The sequence below is a fragment of the Chiloscyllium plagiosum genome, unplaced genomic scaffold, assembly GCF_037043375.1.
Source record: "Chiloscyllium plagiosum isolate Xiang-an unplaced genomic scaffold, Cpla_swu_hap1 HiC_scaffold_17, whole genome shotgun sequence".
NCBI classification, from domain to species: domain Eukaryota; kingdom Metazoa; phylum Chordata; class Chondrichthyes; order Orectolobiformes; family Hemiscylliidae; genus Chiloscyllium; species Chiloscyllium plagiosum.
In genome coordinates, this window is record NW_028270155.1 from 17,630,703 (window position 1) to 17,645,626 (window position 14,924).

Consider the following 14,924-nt stretch of genomic DNA (forward strand, 5'->3'; position numbering starts at 1 on the left):
TAGAGTCATGGAGCTGCACAGCATGGAAACAGACTCTTTGGTCCAATTCGTCCGCGCCAACCAGATAAATAAATTAATCTCTTCTCATTTGCCAGCACTTGGCCCATATTCCTCTAAACCCTTCCTGTTCATATATCCATCCAGATGCCTTCTAAATGTTGTAATTGTACCAGCCTACACCATTTCTTCCAGCAGCTCATCCCATACATGCACCACCCTCTTTGTTAAAAGGTCACCCATTAGGTCCCTTTTCAATGTTTCCCCTCATCCTTAAACCTATGCCCTCTAGTTTCAGACTCCGCCCTACCCCCTTGTGTCACTCACACTATTTGTCTTCCCACCTATATTTGTGTAATCTGCAACTTGACAATTATGTATTCAACTCACTAATGTATATTCTAAATGATTGTGGCTTTACAACTGATTCCTATGGCACTCTACTATTACAAATTGCTATTCTGAAAATGCTCCCATTGTAATGTTAAAAGATTAAATGGGACCATCTCTCTGGACATTAATGTAATATTAAAGAGTTAAACTGCACTGACTGACTGTTCTGGAAGTGGGTGGAGACAACAGTTATGCAGGAATGCGAATGATTCCCACTCCATTTAGACAGTCATTTGCTAGTACTCCCCCTACTATTATCAAATTAACTATCATTTAATCTCTTCCATTCAGAAATACTTACTAGCCATCCCCTGAAGCTAGGTATATCAAACCTACATTGTCTGCTGCTCGTCGGATGCTGCCTGAATTGCTGTGCTCTTCCAGCACCACTGATCCAGAATCGGTGAATCACTGAATCAGGAGATCATCTGCATAATGATTCCCCAGGATTAGGGCATTTACATTTGCATTATCTCTGAGGATGATCTCATCCTACCATTGTACCTGGGGTAACGTGACTGTGAGGGAATGGCTGGGGTTTGGCTTGAGTGGCATGTGACTATGGGGGAGTGGCCAGAGGATCTGTAAGCATTCCAACTGACCTGTATAAAGGGGATGTATTTTCTTTGTTTGGGGTCTCTCTTCTAACTCGAAGAGTATCAGAGGGGTCACCTAGCTTGTACAAGCTTTATTAAACTATAACTGTTTGCAGAAGTTGGCGTGTGAGAATTGCATCTCGTGTGTGAAACCTCGGGAAAAGAACCTAACACCATGATCCCAAACTCTTTCTTCTGTTTGGTTAACCAATCATCTATTTGCTGATATACTACCTCCAATCCATGGGTTCTTATAAATAGTCTTATGCTTATTCTGAATGCTTTTCAGAAATCCAAATAGATTTGCTTTCACTGAGTAGCACTGGAATGTACAAACGTAAGAAACAGGCAAGAGTAAGCCATTTAACCCTTTGAGCCCTCACCATCATTTAATGAGATTGTGGCTGATCGTCCACTTCAAAACCTTTTTCTTGCACTATCCCCGTATCCCTTTGTTTTTAATAGGTTGAAATCTGTCGATCTCAGACTTGAAACTATGCAAAGATTGAGCCTCCACACCCCTCTGGAGTAGAGTTCCACTAATTCACCTTCTCTGAGTGAAGATATTCCTCTCCACTGTGGTCTTAAATGTCCTATCCTTCTTTTGAGTTAGTAATACTGAGAATGGGGAGCTTGAAATGAATTTGATAACTTATCTGTAACAGGAGTTACCTGAATTATGCAATTATCAAATTTTACTTAGGCTGAATAAAGTTTAATCTCTGCCACCAACGTGGCCAATGTTTCAATGTTTACCTAGCAGAGTTTATCAAAAGTTAATCGAAATTCAAATGTACTACAGTTTACATTATACAGCTTAATACAACACAATGATTAATTTACAACAGGCCTGATGATTATCTGGTCTTTTCCAGCCATAATTTATACTTGATTGTTTGAAGGACTGAAAGTTAAAGGGACCAAAGATTTCCAGTGTCTGTGGAAGAGCAGTCCAAGATCAGTTAATAAAGTAAGTAGAAAATAATAAGTAATGAGACCTAACAGTAGGCAATGTGGTCCATTGAGGTTATATGCTATTCAATATGATCAATATGGTTGAACCTCCACATCAATTTCCATTTTTCCTTCAATACCCAAGAATTGATTGATCCTATCCTCGGATATGCAGATTGACTGAGTATCCACCAACTCCTCTGATAAAGTATTCCAAACATTCACAATTTTTCCTTGTCTCAATCCTACATGATTGGCCCCTTATCCTGACAAAATGCTAGAAGTTCCAGTCAGGCGAAATTGTTACTTTGCATCTATCTTATCAAAAGAATTTAACATTTTTAAATGAAATTGCATCCTATCTTTCCATTTTGATTCCAGCGGATGTTATTACTGGACAATTCAGATCCCAGACTGAAATCTGAATTGACAGATTGTTAGGTTTTAATGAGGTGGTCATTCACTGAAACACAGCTATGCAATTTCACAGGTTTGCCTTTAAAAACAAAACAGAATTTTATTATGCAAGAATAAATAAAACTGAATAAACCAAACCAGTTACACATAACACAAATTTAAAGATTTCCAAACACATGATGAAATACCATCCTGTTAATCCCAAACACACTCTTTTACTGTACCTGCACTAGAGTTCTGAAAAAGAGTCTTAGGACCCAGAACATTAACTGTGTTTCTCTCTCCACAGATAATGCCAGACCTGCTGAGTTACTCCAGCACTTTGTTTTTAATTTCAAGAAGAATTTCCCCCTCTTTCATATCTAAAGGTGGCTTTAATTCCCCATCTTAAAAATCTAATAGCTTTTTCCTGGAGCCTCCATATAACTGAATTAGACTTCCTCAGCTTCAACTTGCCTCTCAGGGTTTTAAACACGAACCTCTAGTCTATGACATTCAAAATTAACTCCTTATACTGAGTAAAGTCTTTCTTAACAGTTCTGAAAGTCCCTCCCTTTTTGAAAAGTGACTGTTTTACACATCCAGCTTCAGCTAAAACGTTAGCAAATTACTCCAAACTGAAACTAAAGAATTTTTGTTTTGAAAACTGAGCTATGGGTGTTTCCCCTATCCCCAAAGAAAAGTGCAGAATTTTTGATCTGAAAGTTTAATATACTACACTGTTACCTTTGTTCATCAGTAAACTCTCCTAATGTGAACAAATTACCAATAGCCTTCCCTGACAATCTCCCTCAGACTCCTATTTTAAAAGAAATCATCATAGCTAAAGAAATTTCTAAAATGATCACAAAAACCCTTTCATGCACACAGAAAATTCACGTGCCATTTGTTCAAAATTCAGGAATACAAACTAAGTGCGGTAAATAAGTGTACATATATATGTCATTAACCTTGCACCATGCTCTTAAACTCTGAGTAGGTTGGGCCTATATATTTCAATCTCATATTCATGTAAAATGTCCCATAAAAATTAAAAATGGTATATCAAAGGAAATCAAGACTAATGTTAGCACTTTCACAGTGAAAATATAATCTACCTAAACAAATTTAACAGAAAATGCTGAAATAAAAGGTTCAACCACTTACTGCATCATCCCATCCATTGCTAACAACGGTCTGATCCATTTGCTTTTGGTCGTCATCGTACGTTTCCTCACTAAGTCTGATGAGAACATCTATGAGTTTCCTTTCAGACTCCCAGGAATGCATAAAATGGGTAGGACTTGCCACTTTACTGTCTCTATGGAGAGCATCGGAAAATGTTATTTTTTCACACTCGATCATGTCTTCATCCTGAGATTCCATTTTCCAAGTAAGGTTTCTGTCAGGTTATTTACCTGCCAAATGAAGTGAAGCATGCAGTTAATCGTCTTACTTCATTCAAGTTAAAGCAAAATCATTAAATATTAAATAAGACATTGTACTTACTATTTAATGACATTATTTCACATATAATTGATACTGTTTGTTCCGTTTAAAAGAAGATGCCTTCTCAGAAAGTGGCAAACCTTTGAGTTGCAATCATATAGAATAGTATGATGTAAACCACAAAGTTGTCCCATATCCATCAAAGAGGCAATATGGTTTCAAAACCAAATAGATACAAATATACTCTTTGTAAGTTCTGCCTGGCCAAATAATACACTATGCATGACATCGTACATCATGTTGTCTAGATATAACAATATATCATTTGACTTAGCATTGGTACTGCCACAGCACATCTGTTGATACATTTGTATAACAATTACTGGATGAAAAAAGAAGTGACATTATCCATTTTGGTAAGAAGAATGTATGCAGAATATTTCTTAAATGTAAAGATGTTGGAAAGTATAGGCATAAAAAGGAACCTAGGTATCTTTGTTGATAAGTCATTGAGGCTAACGTGGAGGTGCAGCACGCTGTTCGGGAGGCTAATGGAATGTTAGACTTTATTGCAAGAGGCGAAAGTGAGGACCGCAGATGCTGGAATTAGAGTCTAGATTAGAGTGGTGCTGGAAAAGCACAGCAGGTCAGGCCTGATGAAGGGCTTTTGCCCAAAACGTTGATTTTCCTGCTCCTCGGATGCTGCCTGACCTGCTGTGCTTTTCCAGCACCACTCTAATCTAGACTTTATTGCAAGAGGATTTAAGTACAGGAGTAGTGAAGTCTTGCTTCAATTCTATAGGAGCTTCATTAACCTGCACCTGGAATTATGTATAGTTTTGGTCTCCTTTTCTGAGGAAACATGTTATTACCATTGAGGGACAGCGACAAAGATTCACCATACTCGTTCCTGAGATGGCAAAACTGTCCAAGGAAGAAAGATTGAGCAAACTGGATCTGTTTCTCTAGAGTTTTGAAGAATGAGAGGTGATCCCATTAAGTCTACAAAATATTTAAAAGTGTAAAACAGGGTACAAGCAAGTAAGATGTTTCCTCTAATTGAGGAATCTAGAACTGGGAGCACAATTTAAAATTAAGGGGATGACTCTTAGATCTGAGATGAGAGGAGACAACTTTACTCAGAGGATTGTGCACTTCTGGAGTTCTCCCCACAGCGAGCTGTGAAATTGACAGGTTTCTGACGACCAATAATTGTATAGGATTTTGAGAATGGAGTGGGTTAAAGGCATAGCAGTGATTGATCAACCATGATTGACAAGCTGAATGGCCTACTCCTGTTCCTATGATCCTAAAGATCAAGAGCTATCTAGTTCTCTCTACATATGAGCAAGAAAGAGGATGGAAATAAGAGAACAATTAAAAATAACAATCTATTGTGTCTACTGGCTTCCCAAACCATCAGTTAGGTTATTCTACCAATCACATTAAGGTAAGTGGATATAAGTCATTGAAGGTATAGTGGACCATGTTAAAGGAGCAAACGGAGGAAGGATGCTACATCACAAATACAGATACAGGCATCATCACCAGTGACATGGAGTATGGCCATTTGGTGGGACAATATCTGATTAGAGAGATCTAACAAGGAGTTTTAAAGGAAGATCGATACTAAATTGAGAAGAAATTTAGAGATGAGGAAGGAGCTTGCAAGGGCAGTGTAATTTTAGCAGATCATCTCCTCATGACTTTTAATGGCATTACCATTATTGAATTGTCCCAAGTATCAACCTGGGTGTTATGACTGAGCAGAAACTGAACTCGACCAGCGCTTTAAATACCGTGGCTACAACAGCATGTCTGAGGCTAGGAATTCTGCAGCGAGTAGCTCATCTGCTGTCTCTTTAATGCTTGACCACCACTTACAAGGCACATGTCAGGAATACAATGTAATAACTCCACTTGGCTTAATGAATACAGCTCCACCAACACACAAGATGCTTGACACCATCCAGGACAAAGTAGCCTACTTGATATATACCCTATTTTCAACATTTATGCCTTTCATCACTAATGCACAGTGACAGCAGTATGTATCATTTACAAGATGCACGTAACTAACCTAATGAGTTCACATCCCACACTTCAATTTTTGGGATTTAAATTCAATGAATAAGTTCTGGAATTGAAACCATTGATGTAATAAAAGCTACCTGGTTCATTAACACCCTTTAGGACTCCAGAACAACAGAAATGTGTTTGATTTTAGGAAGGCTCTTAGTTCAAGGACAGTTAAGGATGCAAAAGGAAAGTATGGTGGAATGTTTGCTGAAAAGAGTAAAGCAGTCATCTGTCTCTTTTGAGAACAGCCCATGATCTGGTAAGACACAAGCTGTCGCACCTGCCCAGAGCCTGCTGGAACACGAGCTCGCAGCCCATCTGGGTGTTTGGAGAAGTACAGGCCACCCAGGTATGATGGCAGAACCAATCCTGAGAAAAGGATCACACCTCTTGCCAGGAAGACTTGAAGAATGCCCTGTAATGAGGCAACACTGAACTTAGAAGTCTTAGAGAGAATTGTAAGGGATAGGATTTATGAACATCTGGATAGGAATAATGTGATCAAGGATAGTCAGCATGATTTTGTGAAGGGCAGGTCGTGCCTCACAAACCTTATTGAATTCTTTGAGAAGGTGACTAAGGAGGCGGACGAGGGTAAAGCGGTAGATGTGGTGTATATGGATTTTAGTAAGGCGTTTGATAAGGTTCCCCATGGTAGGCTATTGCAAAAAATACGGAGGTATGGCATTGAGGGTGAGTTGGAGGTTTGGATTAGGAATTGGCTGGCTGGAAGAAGACAGAGGGTAGTAGTTGATGGTAAAGGTTCATCTTGGAGTGCAGTTACTAGCGGTGTTCCACAAGGATCTGTTTTGGGACCATTGCTGTTTGTCATTTTTATAAATGACGTGGAGGAGGGGCTAGAAGATTGGGTGAGCAAGTTTGCGGATGATACGAAAGTCGGTGGAGTTGTTGACAGTGAGGAAGGATGTGTCAGGTTACAGCGGGATATAGATAAGCTGCAGAGCTGGGCAGAAAGGTGGCAAATGGAGTTCAATGTAGGTAAGTGTGAGGTGATTCACTTTGGTAAGAGTAACAAAAAGATGGGGTGCTGGGCTAATGGTCGGATACTTGGTAGTGTGTATGAGCAGAGGGATCTTGGTGTCCATGTACGCAGATCTCTGAAAGTTGCCACCCAGGTAAATAGTGCGGTGAAGAAGGCATATGGTGTACTGGCTTTTATTGGTAGAGGAATTGAGTTCCGGAGTCCTGAGGTCATGTTGCAGTTGTATAAGACTCTGGTGCGGCCGCATCTGGAGTATTGTGTGCAGTTTTGGTTGCCATATTATAGAAAGGGTGTGGAGGCACTGGAACGGGTGCAGAGGAGGTTTACCAGGATGTTGCCTGGTATGGTAGGAAGATCGTATGAGGAAAGGCTGAGGCATTTGGGGCTGTTTTCATTGGAAAAAAGAAGGTTTAGGGGTGACTTGATAGAGGTGAACAAGATGATTAGGAGTTTAGATAGGGTTGACCATGAGAACCTTTTTCCACGTATGGAGTCAGCTATTACGAGGGGGCATAGCTTTAAATTAAGGGGTGGTAGGTATAGGACAGATGTTAGGGTTAGATTCTTTACTCAGCGAGTAGTGAGTTCATGGAATTCCCTGCTGGTAGCAGTGGTGGACTCTCCCTCTTTATGGGCATTTAAACGGGCATTGGATAGGCATATGGAGGATAGTGGGCTAGTGTAGGTTAGGTGGGCTTGGATCGGCGCAACATCGAGGGCCAAAGGGCCTGTACTGCGCTGTATTTTTTCTATGTTCTATGTTTCTTTGAGGACAGTTTCTTTTCAGTCTGAGACATTCCAGGGGCTTGCACTGAGTTGAGGGTTGCCAGGTGACCATTGAATACCTTTCGACATTCGAAGTAGTGTCCCATCCATCCGGTAGGATTCGCCATCAACATTCTGTGATTTTGCAAGAAAGCTCATGTTGACCCCAAGGGGAAGTGATGATCTTTAACGCGTCTGTTGCCAATCAGCTGGTAGCTCTGTTTGAATCCTTCCTGAATTTTGTTCCCACATTCATTCTATTACACAAAGGCATAATCCACCGCTTTGTGATTTCTGCTTTACTTTCTACCACTCATTAACTTATGCTAAATGCCAACACCAACCTTTATTCACATGTTTTACACAATAGCCCTATTAAAGTGGCTCAGTAGCTAGCACTACTGCCTCACAGCGCCAGGGAGCTGGGTGCTATTCCAGCCTTGGGCGATTGTCTATATGAAGTTTGCATATTCTCCTTGTACCTGCGTGGGTTTCCTCCATGACTCCTTTGTTAGGTCCACGCCCTCCACCAACCCAACCTCCATTTGCAGCACCTTCCACTGCCACCACAAGAAGTGCAAAACCTACGCCCAAAACTCCTCCCTTACCTCCATCCAAGACTCCAAAGAATCCTTCCACATCCAACAGAGATTTACCTGTACTTCCATACACATCATCTACTATGTCTGTTGCTCTCTAAGTGGTCTCCTCTACATTGGGGAGACAGAACACCAACTTGTGGAACGTGAACTAAACAACCCTACCATCCTGTGGTTGAATACTTTAACTCCCCCTCCACTCTGCTAAGTACATGCAAGTCGTCAGCCTCCTCCACTGCCAAACTCTGGAGGAAGAATGCCTCATCTTCTGCCTTGTGATCCTTCAACCACATGGGATCAATGTAGATTTCACCAGTTTCCTCATTTCCCATCTCCCCCACCATATCCTAGATCAAACCTTCCAACTCAGCACTGTCCAAGCTGTCCATTTTCCTTCCCACCTATTCACTCCACCCTCCTCTCCAACATATCACCTTCACCCCTACCTTCATCTACCTATTGCATTCCTAGCTACCTTGCCCTCAGTCTCACCCTCTCCCATTTATCTCTCAGCCCCCTTGGGCCACAAGCCTCATTCCGAATGGCTTATGCTTGAAACGTCAATTCTCCTGCACCTCGGATGCTGCCTGACTGGCTGTGCTTTTCCAGCTCCACACTCTTCGACTCTGATCTCCAGCATCTGCAGTCCTCACTTTCTCCTTTCCTCCCACAATCCAAAGATGTGCAGGTTAGGTGAATTGGCCATACTAAATTGGCCATGGTGTTCAGGGATGTGTAGGTTAGGTCCATTAGTCAGGGGTAAATATAGGATAATAGGGTAGGGGAATGGGTCTGGGTTGGTTACTCTTCGGAGGGTGTGTGTGGACTTGTTAGGCCAAAGGGCCTGTTTCCACACTGCTGGGATTCTATGAACGGGCCCGAGTCCGTTCCCCGGGACGAGACAATCAGGAGGAGAAGGTGCCAGCATGTACTCCTGGGGCAGCGCGGCCACCCTGCATTATTTTTTTTTTACCTTTTTGCTGATAATGAGCCAGGGAAGACAGATGATGACAGGGACTATGACTGAGTGAAAGTGACAGAACCTTTCATAAGCCAAAAGCATAAGTTGCTGGAGAAACTCAGTGGGTCTGACAGTACCTGAGGAGGGAAGACAAAGTTGACCCCCTTCTTGAGAACTGTTGGGGGGGGGGGGGGGGAAGGGGGATTGTAATCGACGGGAAAAGGAAGGGTAAGGAGGTTCCGACTCCAGTGTGAGGATGCACAAAGCCCTGCTAACTCCATGCCCCACCACACTAACAGTGAGCCTGACTTGCCTGTTCAGTTCATGTATTGTTCCACTCACATGCTTCAAGTGATGAATGATCATTGATTCGCAAACAAGAGTGTAGATGGTGGTGCTGAGGCTGGCAGCGAGCTCATTGTGTGCTCTCCCTCAGCCTGGGGGTGAGGGGGGCCGTGGGTTACAGAGAGAGACGATTGAAGAGACCATGAAGGAGCTGGATGAGAGCGGTTACCATGGCAGCCACTGTGCGGCCAGCCGCTGTGACGCCGGCCGGACGTGACGTCACGCGAAGCCGCCCGTTCCTTCGAAGCGACCGGAAGTGACGGCGGGGGGAAATCAGCCGGTGGCGCACGATTCGAGAAGGTTCCAGGCGGAGTAGGCCTCAGCCTCGGGCGTGGAGTGAAGCCGTACGCGGAGGAGAGGCGCCGCGGGAGGGGGAGAGAAAGGAAAACAAAACACACACACGCGGGACGGCAGTCTTCCCCTCCCTCCGAGGGAAATGTTCAGGCCGAATTTCCGACCGTCCCGGGCCGGGTTCCGCAGCCCGCCGCCAGGCCCAGGCCCGGGCTCGGGTGTGAGCCCGTTCCCCGGGACGGGACAGTCCGGAGGAGGAGGCGGAGGCAGCAGCATGTACTCCTGGGGCAGCTCGGCCACCCCGCCCTACGGCGGCTGGCAGCCCCCTCGTGGGGTTTATAACAAATCGCCGCAGCAGCAAGGCCCGGGCTCGGGGTCTTTCCAACACCGTTACCAGAGCCCGTCTCCCGGACAGCAGCAGCAGCAGCAGGGTTTCAGCGGCGGAAGCAGCAGCCCCAGGCACCGGGGCCGATACTCCTCTCCCCCTTACCTTCACCATCCGCAGCAGCACACACTGTCTCCGGGACACTCCCCCAGCCCGCACCATCGCAAATACCAGGCTTCGCCCAGGACGTCCACCCCGTTCAGCGGTGGCGGGGGCAGGTCCCCGGCGCCGGTGGAACAGTACTACAAAGCCTCTATGCTGCAGGACCCCTGGGCTGACCTGGAGCCAGTCCTTGTCTCTGACATTCACCAGCAGTACAGCAACCTGCAGACCCCCAGCACTGGCAAAGGACGGAGATATTTCTCTTAGCAGCAAAAAAAAGACTCTTGCATTAACCATCCTTTTCTCACGTGTGTGTGTGTGCGCGTATATGTCTGTGTGTATCTACCAAAGGTAGAGTAACTCCCTCAACCGGCCAACATGGATCGAGAGCTATTCTGGTTCCCACTAGCATTGCATTCCACAGACTTTTTTTTAAACAAAACAGGATTTTGATTACAATTTTTTTGCAGAATCAACTTTTTAAAAAATAAGTCCTATTTTTTTACCCAGGCACCTTTTTTTCCTTTTTTGGCAACACCAGGGTCTCGTTGGATGTTACCCGGAGAGTATTAACTACTTCAGAATTGGGAAGTGCCTGCTCAGAAGAACTGTTGAAATGTTCTTTAAAATCACCAGCTAGTAAACAATGACTAATTGTTTTACAGGTGTCCACTACTCCTATGCATTAATGAACAGGTTAGACAGCATGTGATCTGATTTTTACTGTAAACCATTGAATTGGTCATTTTTAAAATTTTTGTCAACTTTTTTAATTGATTGAAATGCCAATGTTTAATTTTGTATAATCCATGTTTCTAGCATATATGCGTGTGAATGTTAGGATAAATGAAAATGATTCAGGTCTGGTTCAATAATGTCATGGCAATTCTTGGGTTACGTGCAGTAAAAGTGTACAGTTTTCAGTTTTTGATTTCAATTTTTTTTCAGATGAGTCAAGAAGAACAATTTGAGGAAATGTGAATTCAATTTGCAAACTTAAGTTGTGGGAGTTTAATGGATTGTTCTGTAATTACTGCTAGCATACAAACCTACCAGTATATAAGAGATTTTTATTGTAGAGTGGATGGAAAGACCGATTTCTCAGTGGCTGATGGCTTCCAATTGTTTCTTGCCTTGGTATTTATCATAAAAATAAAAATTTCCTGATTTTTAAAAAAAATCTTGAGATTATAGAAAAGGGACGCTTGTTGTTTTCTTAAGTTCTCATTTGAGTGAAAGTGCATACTTTTAATTCTACTTACAATCAGTCAGCATTTTATCAATCATCTTCCTAGATCTTGAAGAAACAAGTGTGCTTCCATTCCATATGTGCTGAAAGTTGTATCTACCTGGCTCAGGTGGTCATACTTATATAAAACTAGACATTGAGTTTTGGCAGATTGGGTTCTGCAGCTAAGCCCAGTGGTCCGTTCACCTGGGCTGTATATATGCATTTTCTGACATGGTTGGGGGGTGACAGTGGCAACGTAAACACCATTGACCCCCAGGACCAGAGCATTTGTGCAAGTAGTGCCTGCACTGCACCATGTGGAAAATGATGGAATAAAACTTCAGATTCTGATCTTTTGTGGCACATTATAATATTAAAGAGGAAAAAGTGGGGACAGTAGATGCTGGAGATCAGAGTCGAGAGTGTGGTGCTGGAAAAGCACAGCAGGTCAGGCAGCATTCTAGGAGCAGGACAATCAATGTTTCGGGCATAAGATTCCTGATGACGGGCTTATGCCAGAAACATCGATTTTCCTGCTTCTCGGATGCCACCTGACCTGCTGTGCTTTTCCAGTGCCACATTATAACTTTAAATAGGATATAAACTGACAGAATATGTACATTTTTTGCCTTAATACATTTTAAATGTACATTGAAGAGCACTTCTGTGTACATTGGAGGATAATGAAGTATATAGAAATAAAAGCTTATTTAAATTATGCAGGCAGTCTTTCCAGTGCCAGAATGTCTCTCTCAGTAATGCGTGTGACTTGGGATGTACACTCTTTTAATGTGGTTCAAATTTCAGCACAGTTACATTAGCCCTTCCAATGCTGTATGGTAATACTCTGCATTGCTATCCTAATCAAACAGCTCTATGACTTGCAGGAATTTTGATAATATTACAAAAACAATATGATAACTGCATGTTTCCTGTCTTATTGTACTCCTGTCACATTCAGATATGTTTATATTTTTAGAACTCTCCTAAACTTGAATATCTACAGCATTTAGTGGATGTTTGCACTGGTTACAGTTTTTTTTAAAAATGGATTTATCTCCACAGAGGCTGAACATTAATGTTTTAACTGGTGTTGTGTTCTTGCCCATGTTTTCATGTTGTCTTAACTGTGACTGTGGGAGACTGGATGTTTAATTCGACTGGTATGTGTTTGAATTTTGTGAAACAATTATTTGAGATGAAGGTGTTGTAGGTCAACATTTAATGCTAATCCTAATTGCCCAGAGAGCAATTAAGAATCAACCACATTAGTGCAACAAACAAAGAACTGCAGATGTTGGAAACCTGAAATTGTTGGAGAAACTCAGATCTGGCAGCATCTGTGGAGAGAAAGCAGAGTCAGTGTTTTGGGTCCAGTGACCCTTCTTCACTCCTGAATTTTTCTGGAAGTTCCTGTTTTTGAATTTCAGCATGTTGGGAATCGGACGTAGACCAGACAAGGATGGTAAATTTCATTCCCAAAAGGGTATTAGTGTACCAGCTAAGTTTGCAATGGTCATTATTAAGCTAATGTTATTCCAGATTTTTATTGAATCAAATTTTGTCATGTGCTTGGACCCTTCAGTCCAGCTAGTCCGTGCCAACAATATTGCCAAACTAACTAGTCCTACTTGCCTGGTTATGGCCCATATCCTGCTAAAGCATTCCTATTCATGTACTTACCAAAATGGCTTTTAAATGTTGCAACTGTATCTGCGTCCACCACTTTCTCAGGCAGTTCATTCCACACGTGAACCACTCTGTGTATAGCTAAGGTAGGTCACAAACACTCATTTGAGTATGTTTGCAAATCTATAATTTGAATATGGACAGATAATTTTAAAACATCAGAGAGTGATCAAAAATTTAAGGTTGTGGCAGAATGCTGAAACTGAGCATTTCTGCTGTTTCTTATTAAAAGTTTTAGTACTAGAAAGAATATAGGTTCTACTATAATGCATGTCTCGTCAGCACAAATAAACTATAACTTGATTGAATTGTGGGCATTGTTTGGATAACACAAGCTTTCTACTGAACGGGTATAGTCATTTTCTATTAGCAATCCTCTGCAGCACAATTTTCTATAGCGCGAGGTTACAGAGGGACGCAACTGTCATGTTATAGCAGAACAAATGCTAGGTGAAAGTTAGTAGACATTTAAACAGTGCGTTTTCATTCTCAATATTTTGATTTCCAGCACTTGTGGTTTGATCTTTACCGTGTATGTTTTCTGGTCTTGGTTTCAGGTAATGCAAATAACTAAAGCAGTCAAATGTGAAAACTTCTTGTCATTCAATGCCGTTAATATATTGATAGCTGTGCCTGATGCAAAGCCAACTCTAGGTGGGAGAAAGAGCACACTCATGATCTGACGCCATGGAATGATGGAAGGAAATGCTGTTGATGAAATTGTGATTAATGGAGTTCAAGAGTTGGAGACCTGAATCGCTCTAATCCCACATTAAGGGTGAGTGATGGAGGAAACCAGTGCAGCAGCAACCCTGCTTATGGCCTCTTGGCTCCAGAAGGTCTCATGCCCACCTGCACCATTCCCCATGGATATGTATTTTGATGGTAATTGCAAGGAGTGGGCACACATGCCACCCCAGACAAATCTGCTTATGCTGATGTCACTGCAGGAATTTAGTGAGCTGTCATGGACTGCCTTTGAGTACCTTTCCATACTGAGGTTGATAGATTTTTATTGGTTATAGATATCAAGAAATTTGAAAGGACAAGGAAAGATTGCATTTATGTAGTGGCCTCCATGGAACATTTCAAATGCTTCACAGTCAATTAAGTTTTTTATTTTTGCCCTGCAGTGGGGTATATTTTGACTTTTCCTTGGGGACAGTACAAGAACCATTGCTTTTCTTGAGCTCGACTTGGATGTTTTGAGCACAGTTTCAAAATTTGCAGATGACATCAACTTCAAACTGTTGATGACGGTGATAGATCTAAGACGTAGACAAGCTAGTGAAATAGGCAAATGTGGCAGAGAAAAGTGAATAGTACATTTTGGGAGGAACCCCAACATAAGGCAATATATAAAATAAAGGACAAATACTAAAGGAGTTGTAGGAGCAGAAAGACCTTGGGAGTATATGGGCTCAAATTATTGAAAGTGGTACGGCAGGTTGAGAAAATGATTGAAAAAAATAAGGGATCCTAGGCTAAAAATGTCAGGATTATCAAAAACAGCAATTTCCTAACATGACTTGCTGACATTTTTAGCTTTAAAGAATGCTTATCCACTCAGTTCTTGATTTGAAGAAACGCCCATGAAGTAATTAAAATTGAGCTTATTTTAAAAGAATTTAAATGTGGAGGGATCTTGAGGGGTTGAGAAAGTATCAAACTTGTAAGGAATAACTGTTC

General features: G+C 42.0%; 2 protein-coding genes across 3 annotated transcripts in view; one reads left to right on the top strand and one right to left on the bottom strand.

The window, feature by feature from the left end:
* Positions 1–10,467, bottom strand: part of cunh16orf46 (chromosome unknown C16orf46 homolog) — a 27,806-nt gene extending 17,339 nt beyond the window's left edge. Inside the window, exons 1-2 of one of the 2 annotated variants that reach the window (XM_087995720.1) lie at positions 10,319–10,467; positions 3,504–3,754 (exon numbers count right to left, since the gene is read on the bottom strand). In XM_087995720.1, coding sequence (XP_087851846.1) covers positions 3,504–3,722 — 219 coding nt within the window. In that variant the 5' untranslated portion in view covers positions 3,723–3,754; positions 10,319–10,467. The remainder of the gene's footprint in view (positions 1–3,503; positions 3,755–10,318) is intronic. The other variant, XM_087995719.1, reaches the window with a different exon arrangement.
* On the top strand, positions 9,805–11,515 carry mplkip (M-phase specific PLK1 interacting protein). Its single transcript, XM_043706585.2, has one exon. It carries the CDS (start codon positions 9,974–9,976, stop codon positions 10,580–10,582), a length of 609 nt encoding a protein of 202 aa, XP_043562520.1. The 5' UTR covers positions 9,805–9,973; the 3' UTR covers positions 10,583–11,515.
* The last annotated feature ends 3,409 nt before the right edge of the window (positions 11,516–14,924 follow it).

Bases quoted from the DNA above. Each gene is read 5' to 3' on its own strand.
- mplkip (XM_043706585.2), top strand. From the start codon at position 9,974: ATGTTCAGGCCGAATTTCCGACCGTCCCGGGCCGGGTTCCGCAGCCCG.